This window comes from Falco rusticolus, chromosome 3 (assembly GCF_015220075.1).
Source record: "Falco rusticolus isolate bFalRus1 chromosome 3, bFalRus1.pri, whole genome shotgun sequence".
Classification (NCBI taxonomy): domain Eukaryota; kingdom Metazoa; phylum Chordata; class Aves; order Falconiformes; family Falconidae; genus Falco; species Falco rusticolus.
Genome location: NC_051189.1, coordinates 57,584,861 through 57,602,338, shown reverse-complemented (window position 1 = coordinate 57,602,338; position 17,478 = coordinate 57,584,861). Strand labels below are relative to the sequence as shown.

The 17,478-nt window shown below is 36.3% G+C and overlaps 1 protein-coding gene across 6 annotated transcripts in view; it reads right to left on the bottom strand.

The window, feature by feature from the left end:
- Window positions 1-17,478, bottom strand: part of SMCHD1 (structural maintenance of chromosomes flexible hinge domain containing 1) — a 90,941-nt gene that overhangs the window by 9,550 nt on the left and 63,913 nt on the right. For all 6 annotated transcript variants that reach the window (XR_005102971.1, XM_037379086.1, XM_037379087.1 and 3 more), the window contains 10 exons: window positions 15,910-15,989; window positions 14,212-14,369; window positions 10,703-10,818; window positions 10,246-10,307; window positions 7,432-7,519; window positions 6,927-7,058; window positions 5,589-5,738; window positions 2,017-2,143; window positions 1,733-1,852; window positions 282-367 (listed from right to left, as the gene is read on the bottom strand). Coding sequence is in view for 5 of the 6 variants with exons in the window: in XM_037379086.1 (XP_037234983.1) it covers window positions 282-367; window positions 1,733-1,852; window positions 2,017-2,143; window positions 5,589-5,738; window positions 6,927-7,058; window positions 7,432-7,519; window positions 10,246-10,307; window positions 10,703-10,818; window positions 14,212-14,369; window positions 15,910-15,989 (1,119 nt within the window). In the remaining variant the exon portion in view is untranslated. The remainder of the gene's footprint in view (window positions 1-281; window positions 368-1,732; window positions 1,853-2,016; window positions 2,144-5,588; window positions 5,739-6,926; window positions 7,059-7,431; window positions 7,520-10,245; window positions 10,308-10,702; window positions 10,819-14,211; window positions 14,370-15,909; window positions 15,990-17,478) is intronic.

Below are 17,478 nucleotides of genomic sequence, written 5' to 3'. Positions count from 1 at the left end.
TAACCTTAGCAGAAAGGCAAAACCAAGATCAGGATATAAACTTGAAGTTTTTCTTATACCTCTAGCAGTTTGTTTAAGGGACAGTCACACTACCAGAACAGTAATTTAAGTTTGGCATTGATCCACAAATTTTCCTTGTGGTTTAAATTTTCAGGGTTTTGGTAGTACGTGCTTGTGTATATACCAGTGTGATTCAATAATGTTATATAATTATATCAAATTCATATTAAGATTAATTTATTTTCAAGACATCATGGAGTTTAGGAAGAAATAAGTCATACCGTGTTTGTCTGTGGTAATTCAATTTGATGTTTTTTCAGTTCATTCTTCAGGTGAGTTTCTCTTGTTTCAGCTTCTTTAACCTGACCTGAAACCAATAATATCAACAGGGAGTAAGGAAATATTAGAAAGCAATGGAACACTTCAGATAATTTCTTTCCAGTTTTCAGAATTATGCCACCCTCAGCCAATGCTATCTACTTTTTAATTTCAGCACAGAGTATCAGGATTTGTCCACAAAAATCTTGTAATTTATCCAGTCTCTAAGCAATCTCAGCAGCTGCCATTTCTTTCAGCTTCACAAAGCTACAGGGCCAGTCCTTAGATCAGCTTGAGAATCTAAGCCCTTTCTTCTTTTCATCCTCAATTATCTTTCCAAGTGGTTCTCCAACAGGCAACATGGCAAGAGAGCGAAGGGAAGAGTGGTACCTGGCACTACTCTCTTTTGTCTCTTACACGGGACATAGTTTCCTGGACACCATTTCCTCAACTCTCATATCTGAACTGAAGCAATTTTGAAAACAAATGAGAAAACAGGTGAGTTGCTTTCCACCCTCTCTATTCAAACAGGTTTATATTTGCAAATGCTATTTAAGTATAAAGTGTAACGTTGTGCTCTAACTTACTCTCTAGAGATGTGCAAAAATCTGCAAATAGGAAACAAAATTTTTTGCCTTTCACACTGGAATTTAGGAATTTGCATCCATAACGGAAACATGCAGTAACAGAAACACAGCCCTGTACTAAAATTACAAGAAACATCTTACATTAGAAGCAGCATCTTCTAATTCCAGCCTGCTTTATTTACATTTAGCAATTAAAAGTAAAAATTCAAAATGCATCTATTAAAACAAACCTTCTGAGCAACAGACAGGATGATTCTAACAAAAAAAATACTGTGAAGAAAACATTTCCCTCATTTGTCCCATTTCCATAAACCACTGCACTTACCCGGCTCTGCTGTTTAAGACTTTATAAAGGATTACATTTGCTGAATAGCTACACAATACCTTCGAATAATGTACTTAAGAATCAAATATGGGGGGAAAAAGTAACATTTTGAAAATGTAAGACTAACTTTTTGAAAGAAGATTGGTTTTAGGCAACTGTTGACTTTCCAGATGGATAAGCATTCACACATCCATTCCAAAGCTCAGAGTACAAAGCAGTCATGGAAAAATGAACCAGACCATCAATTTCAATGTTTTATTCCTCCTTTTGACAGTTGCGACACAAAATGCTCTACCTCAAATCAACACCTTTTATAGGTAGGTCCATCCAAATAACTAGATGCTTCCCTTCTAATGCAAAGATATATTGCTTTCTGCTCCCCTCTACTGTATTTCATTATTTCAATACTGACTTTTCTCCCCCTGTCTATAGTCTCAAAATTATTAAAGGAAAAAAAGGTTTAATTCCCAGGAAATTTATTTCTATATTTTAATGAACTTACACTTCATTTCAGTTACAAGCTGATTGGTAATATCAAACCAATTTCTATAAACACCTATGGACTGAGATAACTGGTCTCTCTCCCTTGTAAGCGTTGCCATCTGTTGCTGCTTCTTGAAATCTACAGAAATAAACAAACATATTTAGAAGACAACAGAGTAACACACTTGGTTTAAATATCAGCAAAAATCTATTAAGCTATTACACAGTTCTTAAGAAGTATTATGGACCTAAAAATAGTTGGTTCTAAGGAAAAGCAAGCATTATAGAATAACTGAAACATACCATTGTAAAACATAAAGGACAGACAGTATGGTTCCAAAGGTTTCTTCAAAGCTGGCAGATCTGGCTCAAATACAAGAATATATTCAGTGCTATCTCTTCCAGGACTGTTTTCAGCCAACACTAGATTCTAATAAAACAAACAAGCAAACATACATACATAAGATTACAGTCACACTTCTGGTAACACATAAAACAGACAGACATTCTTAAAATACTAAATCTTATAAGTTATATAATAATATCTATACAATATTGCTACAGTTTTAATTATTGGCTTGCAAATGCCTTTTATAACTATTGAAGGCAAGTAAAATACAAAGATTTAGCAGTAACTACTTTATTATTTAAGAATTAAGATTGTCATTTTACCTGTTTAAAGAGACTTATTATTTATTATTTTTGGCTATAAATTTGAAGAGATACATGCTCAGAAAAAATATTTTCTGCACTGTCCCATAAGCAAAATCTCCCTGGATGTACTTCATTCAGCATGTGAACAAATGCAAACAGAACATTAAAAAGAAAGACCCAATGCATAAACACGGAAAAAGGAAACACAAACTATTCCCAGTGCTGAGTTCAAGTTACTGCTGTTACCATAGAAGTAGACAGCAGGTCCCAAATGAATGAACAATATGTATCCAAACACTTAACATGAACATCCCATTTTTTATCAATTCCTTTTCGAAAAGACAAACTAAATCCTTCACCTTTCTTTACAAACATGAGAAATATTATAAAACCATAAAGAACGGTAAACAGAAATAAAATTAGTATAGGTAATATCTAAATATGTTGTTACTTTGGGAAAGGTATCATGCATAAAATGAATAATGCTTATAATAAAACTCATACTGTTTCCACCTTTAACATGTAGAAATTGCTACTCAACTGGCCAAATCAAGAGAGGTGGTTGCAGCCTAAAAGAAGAGATAGATATATAACCTTCAAAGATAGTCTTCATGGCTTTCAAAAATATTGCAGCTACATATTTAATTAGGAGAAGTCTGCAGTGGAAATACCTTTTCCTTAGAAAATGTATACTAATAAAAATCTAAACATTCTTCTTCATTAAACAAGTTTAGTATTCCTGAACCTCAGCGTAAAAGTAAACCTGACAGATTATCAGTTTCATTACATTAATGCTAATTGCACATAATTATATTTACAAACTAGATGGAACAATTTCAAGATACTTGAAAAAACACTAGTGTGTCCCCTCCCCATTACCAATCATATGAAAAGTACATTGCATCACAACCAACAAATCCTTTTGACACAAGTTTTGTGAGTTTTCTGAAGTCAGGGAACTCAGTATAAGCTAGAAAACTGAAAACTGCCCCAAAGAGGGGAAGAGATTCACTGAAATGGTATTACTTTCTACAGAACAATCAGGAACACAAGTTACTGTCAAAAGCAGTAGGATCTTATCAGATCACAGTAATTAGAAAGCAGAAGAATGCAACCCCTCATCTTCCAACAAACCAGGGATATATAAGGAGAAAGAAAAAAAGAAAAAGAACCTGCTTACAAAATAAATAAATAAATATCCAAACCAAGCCAAAGAAAAAAACCAAAAACATCTCCCAAAAACATTGCATAGCTATTAGCTTAGTCACTGAAGCAAGACTGGAATATTTAGGTCACAGTGGCTCAACAGCAGGTTACTAGTACACAGAGATGAAAAAAAATTGTTACCTCTGCATCAGTGAGGAGCATGAGAAACCATCCAGTGATTTTATCTGAACTCTCAGAGTTCACCCTATGGGTTTACTATTCTCCCCAACAGTGTGAAGCTTTCAACATCTGTTCAAATTTTTATCACAGGTGTAAAAGAAAGATTTGTGGAGAAAAGCACTATTTTATCAGACCAGTGGTTATAGCTCACTCCTCACCTATACTTTTGCACTTTTTCCTACACCACCTGTCAGAGAAAAATGTGTTCACAAACCAATTAATTTATTACTCCTGAAACACGACTGGGGAACAAGAGAAACTCAGAGTGCTCCATAAATCAATTAGTATATTAATTTTATCTGATACTTCTATTCAGTCCATGCACTCTATTCTTGTTTTTCATACATATTTTGTCACTTTTCCTTAGGGATCAGAGTAAATCAGTTTGACAGATTGCTCAGTGAAAAACGTTTGCCCATGTTAACTGGATGTTTCCATCCTTGACTGCTACTGACAGAGGATTATTTATGCTGTGTGATTAAGTTTCCTCTATGTAGTTCCAATAAAAAGAGTTGATGTACTTAATAAAGTGTATTATGAAGAAGTGGGATATGTTGATTTTAGTGATTCTACTGGGGTTTTATTGTGGTGATTTCCAAGATGTACTGAGAAATTTTGTATTTGTTGCGAAGGCAGTGTCTGCCTCCACCTGGCACACACTGATGTTGGTCTACTGCAAAGCTGCTCCCAATGAACGCCCTAGAAAAGGTGGCTGAGAATTTCTTTAAGAAGTTGGATCCTCCTTCAGTACACCTTTCTAACTGTTTGAAGATTTCCATTGACTTCAAGCTAGTAAGATGTGACAACTAGAGGAACCAAATGAAACAGGGGTACACTTTTGCTCTGCAATTCTTATATGATAATTCTTATATTATCAGCAACTTAAATAAATGTATATATAACTATGTCACCATGTGAATAGTCCTACTGACTGAAGTTCTCTGTAGGCTTTCAAGAGAGACATTGTGACCATTCCACTCAAAACAAATGTGTGGCTCTGATCTGCTGGTTTTTTTTTGTGTGTTTTGAACAGTTTTCTGCTTTCGTGTGCATACACATTTTAACTTGTGTCTTTTATATTATATTTTGTAACAACTTACAAATGGAACTCATAGGTTTTAAAAATTCAATCTCTATTTGTTGAAGGAAAAAGTGATTGCCATGACATTACTACAATATGCAGTACCTTCAGAGGTATGCATGACACTACAGCCAGAGATTCAAACTGAAATAAGCTAAACATTTTTAACAGTCAAGGGCACTAATGACTGAAATAAATCATGGAGAGAAGTGGTAGTTCAATCTTTACTTCTTCAAACGAGGATAACATCTTTTCTGCAAAGTATATGTATGCCCAGTTAGCTTGACAAAATGTAAAGAGAACCTGGTAAAATTTAATTACATATATATGAAGAGATCAGGCTAAATGATCTTAAGATATAATAGCCAGACAGTATTATAAATCAAAATATAAAATACTGCTAATATTAATGGTTTAACCATACATCGGTGAAGTGTTATTTACATATGAAATTGCAGTGAGGACAAGACTTCTCCTGCATCCCTCTGTATGTCTCAGTCCTTAACTGAGTGTACTTGTAAACTTCCCTGGCTTGGCAGGGATGAACAGTTTAAAGAATGTCCTCCTTTCAGATTTTCTGAAAATCAGGAACCAGAGATGAAATAGTGTACCTACTTATCTGTAAGGGAAGGCTACAATATATGGTAACCCTCTACAAAACGGGAGGTGTAAGATCAACTTTGAAGCTGTAGGGAAACAGGTCTCATTAGATCCATTGCTCATGGAGCTAACTGTGTATTTCAGCCACACTTACAATTTCAGCTGAGCCTCTGTCAAATGGAAACTCAATTGTACTGACTTTCCCCTGAAACTGTGGGATCTCGATATCATCTTCATTGGGGCTCTTAATTTTTGCTATTATTCGGCCAACTAGATCAATTCCAGTGTGGTTGTTGTACTCATCCTGTAAGTAAAAAAAGACAAACCGGTTAGTTTGGAACCAAGTCATCGATTTACCTACTGCATCGGGTTTACGTGGCAAGGTGCTGGCAGTGGGGGGGGGGGGTGCAGGGGCGGCCTCAGCAAGGAGACGCCAGGGCTGGACACAGCCGGTGCCAGCCAGTTCCCACCGACCCTCAGCCAGAACGGTGGTTCCTCTGGGGAAATATATTTAAGAAGGGGCAAAAATGCACTGGCAGAGAAGAAGGGGAAAACCAAGAGAAACAGCAGAGGACACACCAGGGTAAGAGAAGGAGGTGGCAGGGGAGACGCTCCAGGCGCCAGAGCAGAGATTTCCCCACAGCCCACGGTGAGACCACAGCGCAGCAGGTACTCCCTGCCACCCACAAAGGACCATGGTGGAGCAGATATCCACACGGTGGAGCAGATATCCACAAGGCAGCTTGTGCACTACCCCAGGCTAGAGCAGGTGGGTATTTCCTGAAGGACAGCACCTGTGGAGAAGGCTCATGCTGGAGCGGTTCATGACAGACTGCAGCCCATGGAGGGCCCCACACTAGACCCACAAGCTGTGACGAGAAAGGAGCAGCAGAGAGGAGCTGTCATGGATTGACCACTGCCCCTGCTCCCCAACCCTTGCACTGCTCAGGAAAGGTCAAAGGAGCCTGGGGAATGGTGGGCTGGGAGGCTGCTTTACTCTTGTTGTTTTTGTTTCTCACTACTCAAGTCTTTCTTAAGTGGTGATAAAGTAATTTAATTTTGCACAAGCTGCGACTGTGTTGCCCACAGTGGTAACTGGTAAATGGTCTCCCTGTATCCCTGTGAATGTTCAAATTTCAAGAAACATTTTTTGTAATACAAGATTTCTAAGAGAAACTGTCTCCTGGAAGAAAAATAGCGGAGAGAAACATCTGCTGTATATATAAGCATATTCCCACTAGAATCTATTCTTAAAACATACTTTTCCTGTGGCAACAAGAAATGGGTTTCAATTAAGATGCCTAACAGCAAAGACTGCATGCTATATTTTTGATTATCTGTACGTAAATAAAACAAGATGCACCTGTCATATACTGGAAATCACTTTTTTGTGAAGTTAATCTGCAAAGAGATAGCAGCAATGCCCTACAGCAAAATTCAACATATTTTCAACAGTCCCTAATCACGTTTTTTTTTCTTGAAGTATAGTTACCATTACATGGAGGTATAAATCCTTGACCAGTGTACGGCTAGCAAGAGTTCGAACATTGGAAACTGCTGGAGTAGCTGGTAAAGAATCAGGTAACAAGCGTACAGGGTCATTAGGTACAACTTCAACAACAATCTAGCAGAAAAAGGAAGAAGAATAAAATAAAATAAAACAAAACAAAGACTGATATAATTCACTACAATTCACCTGCACACATGGGTTGCTCAAAAATACTGAAACAAATGCATGTAAAATTTACTGACAATCTTGAAATAAATTATCATGACCATAAAACCAGTTCTACTAGGTTGCAAATTACACAGGTCTTATTCCACAAAATTTCTGCTTAGTTATAAATGCTAACGAAAACATACTTTGAAATCAGTAACTATCAAAAACAAAAATACTTTTGGCAAAGCTTAAAAGTATTGCACTCTGAATTTACAAAGCATCATAATATTTCTCCCAGATGATTCTCTACTACATGTAATTAATTATAGATTCAAACCTGGTCACTGTTGAGCATATTTGTCTTATCCATTGCAAAGGTAAACTGGATACTGTAAGTGCCCACTCTCTCTGGAACCACTTTATCCCTAAATAAATAAATAATAATAAAAAAAAGCAAAAGCGAGTCAATATTGAAGTGACAAGTATGTAAGCATGCTAGCAATTCAAATTCTGAGTAGTCCTTCAAACTAGTTAGAAAGCCCTGTTAAGACCTGACATATTTAGAGTACTCCTCCATCGCACTCCTCTTTGAGCATGAACACCATGAAAGTTTTTCAAGAACTAGCATAAGGCTTTTGGAAGCTTGGATGAGGAAAGTCTCCTCCAAGAGTCTCTCTCTACTAGTTGGGAGGAAGTTTGTCGTGGCCCTATTTAGAAATCTGCAAGTCTACCTCATTTCACTTCCCGTTCAATGACTTTTCATAAAGCTACTGAAGCAGAGTGTAGATATCTGCAATAACAACAAATTATCTCCAAATTTAATCATCTGGCTTGAAGTTACAAAAAATCTGAGTAGCTGATTTCTTCTCTTACTCAGGAGGTGTAAAAATCTGGGTAACTTGGACCAGCTACCAAGGCTGAATATAGCGAGAGACAGAGAAGAGTTTTCATTTTACCTTGCAGCGTTCCAGAGTGCAGACTACTGGCAAAGAACCCCAATACCAAAATATGAAGGGAAGCCAGACCCTATGTGGTTGTGTTGCTATAAACAAAACTTCACTTAGCAAGGAAGGCCACATGGCATCCAGAAGACTGCTGCAGTGTTTAACAAGGGATAGTAGTGACTTACAAATGCTGAGAAACTTATGAGGAGATGCAAACAGTCTCTAACCAAGATTCAGATGTTTCTCTGAGAGCATAACTTGTGGCACTCTTGAACTGGTTTAATGATACTTTTGTTTTCAACATACAGCACTTTATCTGTTTTGTCAGTAACATAAAGCAATTTGTTTCCTCTTATTTTGTTTGGGAAGAAGAAAGATGCAAGATTCCCTGCAACGCTTCCAAAAAACAAAATCCTGAAGTTTTACTTATTTCTAGAACAGACCATGACTTTTCCTTTTTGTATTTTGAATAGAAAGGAAAGAATTCTACCTTTTCTGTATTTTATCTAGCTTAAGATTGAAAGTAGCATCTGCCTTATCAGGATGCATTAAAAAACTGAGCTGCAAATAATCTGCTGAGGATCTCGTGGCTGAAGACCATCTAACCAGACATATGTTTTAGAAAAAGAAGAAACTGCACAATTGTTATGAAAGTTGTAAGGCTGCATTAATAGCTTCTATGTTACTGATCCACATTTAATAGATGAAAATCATTGTAACAGTGACAAGGACAGGAAAACTTGAGAGAAACCAGGTGGTAGACTGTGATGCCGCAGACACTGGTAGGAATGAGTAATACACACTTTCCTACGAGGGCTACTAATGGGTAATCTTTACCATCTGTTCTTTCAAAATTTTCAATACGACTCCCTTTTATTTATTTGGGAGTCTCCTTGTGCTTAGCTGCCAAAACTCAGCCTTAGAAGGCTTCAGAACCTCAAGTGCCTTCAAGGTAAAAGTAGATCTTGGTAATGATAAAAAAAGCCATGCTTAAATAGCATTCTGAATTAGTTGTAAGCTCTTAAATGAAAAGGTTTTCAAATACATTACATTGCTATAGACTATCTGAGAAGCTAAAAAGACTGAATAAACAAAGGTTATATGAACTGCCCTCCCAGAAGGGATAGTTTCTTGGCTGGATATGCCAGAAGGACTTACAGATGGAGGTACATTTGTACTGTGTATTAAGCCGGGTCAGAACCCTGGATTTGAGCCTCCGTTTCCCAGGGGAAAAAAAGTGTTGAAGACTTAATACTACATCGAGGTCTTGAAAGCACACAGATCCCCACGGATTACAAATCGGATGCCTAGCTTCCTGAACTCTATTATGCACCATGAAAGGGAGAAGGGCCGCAGATGAGAGGCAAGTTAGGAAACTTAGAATCATAGAATCGTTTAGGTTGGAACATTGAATCCCCTATCACCTCCTGAAGTGCTGCCACTCAGATGGCTCCTGGAATCTTGAGATAGTTGAGCTGCAGCAGCCTCTGTTCCTCTGATGCAGGAACAAGAATCAGCTGTGCAACAGTGCTATCTGCTGCCAATAAGGTGATCCCAAAGTCTGCCATTCTAAAAGCAGAATGAAAGTCTGTTCCTAGGAGGCAAGATCTTCAATCAAGAGCCAGTACAACTATTTAACTGATCCCATGGCATGCCTGTCAGGAACAGATGTAGAAATGTGGCAGTCACACACCAGCTTATGATGAGCTCTAGTTCTGCTGCCTGTCATCTAAGACACCGTCTCTGAATAAGTAGTCCAAGGAAAGACCACTAAACTGACAGGGCCAAGGTCATGGTTCAGGATTAACACACAGCTACAGAAGGTATTAAATCAGAGTCAAGTCCATTTTGCCCAGCCTGCACTTCTACAGCAGCGATCGTAGCACTGAAAAGAATTAAAAAACGTTACTAGACAAGTGACAAGCAAGTGATGTAGTCCCTTCATTGCTAGCATGTCTCTTCATGTATTCTAATATATTATCTTAGACTCTTCTCCATTCTCAGATTAAACGTCATCTGTATCTAGGGAATAATTCAATCTTCATGTTCATTGCATCTTGCCAGTATCTTTTATCATTTTGTAGCACTGTAACACACTAATTCTGTAACAGATCATTATCAAAATCTAAACACCTTGTTTTCTATTTCAAATGATGTAATTTGTACAGTAAATTTTATCTGTAATTATAACATAAATGCTACTATACCTGAAGTAGAAGAAGCCATCTTCCTTGTCATCCTTCACTTTACTACAGCTAAATGTTGTAACCTGAAATGATGCAAAAAAATTAATGCAACATACTGACAAAATACCTTGCTTGTAACATGCTATCAAGTCTTAATGATTTGCAACCTAGTTCCATAGTCTTAATTGTTAGAGTCTTCGCAAAATTCAGGAGTAGCAACTTCGAATAGTCTTCCTGCTATTAGTTAGCTTCTGCAGAGCGGAAGCATTTTTGTCCTTACTATAGTCTTGATATTTGAACAGTCTGACAACTTGTAACAGGACAGATACTGATAAACAAATATGATTGATATGTAATACTTGTTAATCTAGAACAGGATATTGATCTAAATAAAATGAAGGAAAGTTTCTACTACAAATATGTTTGTCCTATGTCAGCATTTTGATACCCATTTTGAGAATGTATTTTGATGACTTACATCCATTGGTATCTTAGTTCCACTGGTCTGTGTTTCCCACATTTTCATACAAATCCGTGCTGGATTAATATTTTTAATAATGTTGTCATCTTCAGAAAGAACACTAACCATAAAATCTGTAGAATGAAATACAATATTTTTTTCAAGATTATTTTTATTCAGAATTAAGAAGATTGAACTCCATGAATTTGTCTTTCCTTGCATACCTAGAGGAAAAACACACAAAACCTGCATTCCGAACAGAACCCAAACAACCAAAAATCTAAACCAGATATGGAAAACCTTTTCTTCCTAGACCTGTAATTAGACCAGGTAACAATCCTTAGAAAAAAATGCCGTCTACTTTATCCAATGGCTGCTTTAAAAAAACACTGAAATTTCAAGACTGCCTTTCCCAGATTATCATTCTTATCTAAACAGCAAGCCAGGCTGCTTCTTGGTTTCAGGAAAGAACAATCATTAGTGAGTCAAGTAGCTGATTCCTTCCTTCAAAGACAGGAAATCCAGATCTCCCTCTTTCTTCACAAGTGCCTTAGTCGTTGAATTACTGGATAGAAAGGCACAGTAATTGGTAAAGAGACTATACCAACACCACTACCATTTTCCCCATCTATTAGCCACACTGTAATAAAAAGGATGACTCAGGCTATGCTGAGTTTGGCTATTTCTTACAGACTAACATCACATATTTAAATCTGTTAAAAGCAGGATACAGGGATATGTTTCACTCCTCTATTTGCTGTTGACTGGTTCTGCAGTCAAAATGCTTGCCATTTTATACTCTGATCCGAAAAATTTAGATTTTCCTATATATTCCATAGAAAGTTTAAGTGGTCTGAAGGAAACAGAATCCAAACTAAAATAAAAGCTACCCTTCTAGTTGAAAACCCGACCTAAAGACTTTGACACTATGGTTACAGGTGGATTTCACGCATGCAATTGAAACTGCACTGCTAATGTAGAACTGCATTCTGCACTGTAAGGAAGGATTGGGCTTTGATGTGTATGAAAAATTCAGGCATGACTTCCTCCGAGATTACAGTGCCTGCCCTCAGATGTACCTGAGTTCACCAGTAAATCCAATAATCAGGATGTTAATTGAATATGAGGCTGTCAATAAAGAATTTAATATCTTAACTCTGTATCAAAACTTAATGTCATTTATACTACATTACCTTCTGAAGAACCCATTTAATTCTCTTCCTCTCTCAAAACCTGGTTGATTTATACTACACACTACATTTGAAAAAGGTCTATTTGCAAGGAGGTTGGAGTTAGATGATCTTTACAGGTCCCTTCAACCCAAACCACTCTGTGATTCTACAGTATATTTCCTCTAGGCAAAACTAAAATACCTTGTGAATTTAGTCAAGTTCATAACACTGTATGGAGTATTTTAAAGAACAATAACCTCTTTCCATAAACGTGCTGGCTCATCAGGTTATGACAGTATGATTATTATCTTTGAGTATGAACCTTTTTTGGTCAAGAAACAAGGCCCCACACAATAGAGCTAATATTTGTGGGAGGTATTCTGCTTCTCAACTCCTAGTACTAAAAATAAAACCTTTTTGGTCTAGATTTTGAATAGGTGTTGTAGGTATTACATACAGGCTTGGGATACAACAAACGGATTTGTATGAAGCAGATTTTCCAGTTTTTTTGGTCACCTTTGAGATATTTATCATCTGGGAATCTAAAAGTATTTAAAACGGAATACAGAGAATAGGTGGGAAAAATTCAAATGCTTGTGCTGAATTCACACTGTAAAACAGCAACAGAATGGAAAATGTGCCTTAGACAATTTTTTGGTTTTAAGTCCACCTGAAGGCAACAGAAAGACTGATATATACAGGAAGGACAGGGTCCTGTAACAGCTTAAAGAGCCCTTGGTTAAGGAACCTGCCAAAAGCTAAGAATCCAAGTACATTATGTATTAGAGGATCACTCACATTCATTTATCAACTCCTTCTAACACATTTGCAAGACACCACTTTCCTGTACAAGTTACATAGTTCTCAACCTGCTCCCATTTCTACTTTTATCCATGTACTGACTTATATTCTTTGTATCCCTTCCAGCAACAGCCCAGTACTGAAAATGTATCTACTGATCAAAAGTTTCCCTGACCACTCCTAAAACCTTTTGAAAGCTGCAACAGATTTGCCACCTTAATTTATTCCTTTTAAATAAAAGCCAAATTAAATAGAAATTAGCATATTGGAGTTAGTAACTTAGCAATTTATTGCCTAAATTATTTAATAATTCTTAAATGATTAGTATTCAGTATAGAAATTTTGTTAATGTTTACTTCATCAAATAGATCTAAAAGTCATCTACTGAAGACTGAAATGTGATTTTTAAATGTTTTTTTTTTTTTAAAAAAAACAAACCAAGAATGAGATCAAACGGAAAAATAAAATTAGTTTGGAAACTACCTTAGTCTCCCTTCACAGGTACCGCTGACAAAATATAGCAGGCTTCCCAAGTCTCAAATATTATTTGTCTTTTAATTTCAGTAAATTGTTACTGAGTTTTTTTTTGGCCTTCCTTAACGTGGTATTGTATTTAAAGCTACAAAATCTACTTGCTTTCTGTTGAACTTATTTAGACAGGACTTCAGCTTTCTGAAGAATATCTTTATGTTATGGTTTCATAGTGCAAATCGTATTACTGCAAATTAAACAGGAAAATTTTCTGAAAGGGCTAGTAAATTTGTATACCTCACTGGCAAATTCAAGAACCTATCTCCCCTGGTTATCATGAAGATGACTTATTTCCTGAATTAATGGAATTAGTTAGTATAGGTCTCTTATTCATGCCAAAGTTTCCTTACAGGAAAAAGCAGCGGTTTCAAATTATGTTTTGCTTTTAGCAGAAGACATTTCCTTGTGGTCACATCTCACTTTTCTTTCTCTCTTTTCCTTATTGTGAATACTACTGGGATATAAAACATGAGACACTTTTCTTTTCTGACTTGGCAGCCTTAGTTAGAAAGCAAAGATTATACTTTTGTGACACAATACAGCAAGAAATAATATTTTGTATTGTCCCTGGTATATTTCTGCTCATTTTTTGGTTCTTCCTGGCTCACAGCTAGCCTACAATTTCATAGCTACCTTCTTTTTTACTATTCTGCAGAAAATGAGACAAGGGAAAGCATGCATGAACTAGCTCAGGTCATCATCTGGGAAGATCAAAAACTAAAATACGGTATTCCACTAAGGACAGAGATGAGATTCTGTAGTTTTACCATTTATTGACAGATAAAGCCAATAATTTGGAGCAAATAAATAAGAGGTCTTTTGAAATGCTTTCCAAAGATGATGTACATGAATTGTTTCCCCAAGTGTAACAGAGGTATCTCAGATACCGCTGTTACAAATAACTGAGACAAAACAAACCAAAAAAATTTAAGGAAGTATGCCAGGAGAGTCATCAAAATAGCTTTTCATAGGTTTAAAAAGCTCTTGAGTGACTGGTTTCCACCAAAGAATCCTTATACTTACCAGGAAAGGTACCTCCTGCTGGAAAACAAGCATCTTTGTCATATTTAACATTCAAGTGGACAGGTTTCTCAGGATCAGGCAGGACGTTTAATTTGATTATAGGATAATCTAACATGGTCTTGTTGTATGAGGCTTTAAGCTGTAAAAAGTGCTCTCCCCTGAAATATACAGAAATCATAAAAGCCGTTACAAAATATCTCTTCTGAAAAGACAATTTTCAACAGACTTCAAGTCTGAATCATGTACATGAAAGCATGATACACAACATCTGAAAGTTATCAGTAGGTAAAGGGTAGAAAAAAATGGAAGCATTAATGCAAAGTTAGACAAGAAAAATTGTAAGTTTAAGATGTTAAGATATTAGCTTATTAGATTTAATTCTGCTTTAGTATTTCATTAGCTTGATCACATTTCATTGCCTGTAACACACTAGCAACTACAGCCTTAAGTTCCAGAAGACACTAAGGTGGAAAACAAGCACAGCTAATTAAAAAGCTGTCTGACGAGCATCCTACTTTGACAGTTTCCAAAGAGCGAATCTGCACACAACGCACATCTAGCAAAGTGCTTTGCAAGCATATAATTACTTCACTGCTACAGAATAACTGATTTTCTTTACAGTATTAAACCCTTGAAGTCTAAGTATTTAAACAGGCCTGGGAATACAGTATTTAACTGCACAGAGGCTGTATTCTCCAGCCAGTTCTGATTATGCTATATAGATAGTATGATGTTACCACTGAGCACACCTGTTTCTAACCTCCAGTAAATATATTCTTAACTAATACTCATCATCCTTCTACCAAGATGAAGGCATTATAAAATACACTGAGCACCATCAATAGCATTTAAAACTGATCGTCTTCCAAATGCAAAATACTATTATGGGTCAAATCCTGTAGATTATGAATGCAAAGTTTAAGAACAAGTATTTATTGCTAAGCTTCTAAGCTACCTAAAGCCAACCTAGTCTTGCTAGAAAAGCTCAAGGATCCAAGGAGTGGGACTGTGAACATGAGGAAGATATAGAAATAATGAATTTGAAATGTCAGATGGGACATGGGAGTGTAAGGGGAGCCAGGGTGACTAACATGAAGAAGCAGGAGCCACAGGACACACATCTGCAGGAAATGAGACTTCATTAGTTCTATTGCAAATAAGGAAAATTAAACATATATATATATATTTGTATGTGCGTGCGTACATATATATATATGTATGTAAAAATCTTTTGGACACTTTACCTACTCCTTTAAAACAATGTCTAGCATCCAGAAGAAATGGGGTTTCAACACTGCTAAAATGTGTTCCTACTTTGGAAGTACAGTGTCTGGATGCGGTCACTCGAAGGATGTACACTTCAAATATTTTAAGTGGTTTGTGACACCACCTGCACTAGGTACAGGTTGACAATTACAAGCTGTGTTTTACCATGACCAGAAAAAACAGGATTCAGAAAATTAGAGCAGCAGCTTCTCAGAAGACCAAAAGAAGCAGCTATTTCATTTTATCTAGTTAAGCACTTAATTACTTAAAGCTCGCTATCTGGCCTTCCACCGGCATATAAATAATAAATGTTTGACCTTAGGTCTAGATTAATTCTTGGTAGGTACTTTATGAAATGCGCAGCTTAAACGCATCCAGCAAGCGACATTTCTGAATTAATTTTTTTTTCCCCGTATAGTTTTCACTACTTACCTACGTGCATGAATACTAATAACTCCCAGGTTAGCCCTACCATTTTCATCTGTTTTTTGTTGCAGGTTTGAAGGAATAATCTGTCAAAAAAAATATTTTTTATTCTTTCAATGACACAGAAGTAGTATCAAGTCTTAGAATAGAACGTATATCTTATTTGCCTGCATACTGTCTTTCCATTGAGCAATAGCTTCTTTGTACTTTTGCACTCTAAATTAGGGAAAGAGACACTGTTATGAATACAGTATTAGATTTCAGAATTCTCTCTGCCAGTTTTTGAAGACAATCACAAATCTGAAATAGAATATTTTTGTTCATTAATATGTTCAGATATTTTATTAAAGGTATTTCTTTAATTGTTTGAGTATATTTTCAAATTCTAACACCTTCTACAAACTATTTATTCCTTGTTACAGTGTTTCTCCAGTCTGCAGAGATTCCTGCATAGCAAAAATTAAAGAATTATACAACTGGAGTAAAAAACCACATCTGTGTCTCTCTTCCCTTTCGCCACTGTAGTCCCATTACGAAAAAAGTAAGACTGCTAGACAAGCTAGAGAAAAGTGTTATGACAAGTGATGAAGTACAGCATCTTATTTATCAAAAGGTAATAATGATAACTTCTTGTCAGTGTTGTTTTAGGATAACAACCCAAAAGTTTTACAGATCTCCCATTTACCTAGCATATTAATTAGGTCTGATTCCAAGACCTTTGAAGTCAATGGAAATTCTACTATTGACTTAAAGGAAGTCTTACTGAATCCCACTGTTAGAAAATAACTCTCCTTTAACTCACTGGTGTTTTTCAATGTGTGTTTTCTGTGTGCACTCTGTCTTTGCCACACTTAATTTCCTGGCACTTAAGTGAAATCTTACGATTGGCAGTACCATTAAGTCATACTTGCCTTTACACATTAAATGGCAGAGAAGCTATCACTTCACTTTCCTCATCAACCACAATTTTTTGGAACTATAGACTTCAGTGTAGCAGACAGAAAATGCCTATCCTCTCACAGAAACAGGTGTGAATCTTAAAGAATACCAATACGCTCTTAAACAGAAGCTATTTCTTCTGCAAATTTGTGTACATGCTGCCTTAGCCTTACCTAAGAAACATCTCGTCAATGTATCAAAAGAACCTCAGACAGTAGCTTTAAAGTTTGGAGGACAGCAAAGGAAGCCATGGATACATTCTGAATTCTTCTGTAATGAATTCCTCTGTAACGAGGGAAATCAACTTTTTCATTGATGATATAATGCAACAATGTGGTGCAAATGTTTGTCATTATCTGAATAGTGTTTTGAAATAAATTGCTTTCCCTTTGCTGTTTCAGGAGCTAAGTGTCTAGTGTCCACTTAAAACCAATGTTTCTGGAATACTTCAAGTGGGCAATCTTCTTCCAAAAATATTTTCTTTCCTAAATCTCACATAAGTTAAAAGAATGAAACTACTTTAAGAAAAAAAATGTGAAAGTTGATTCATAATGGATCGGCTATGGGGCATGGATTTATTTCACCATGCCACTAGAGAAAAGCAATGGCAAAAAAATGTGGGCTTAATGGTTCAAA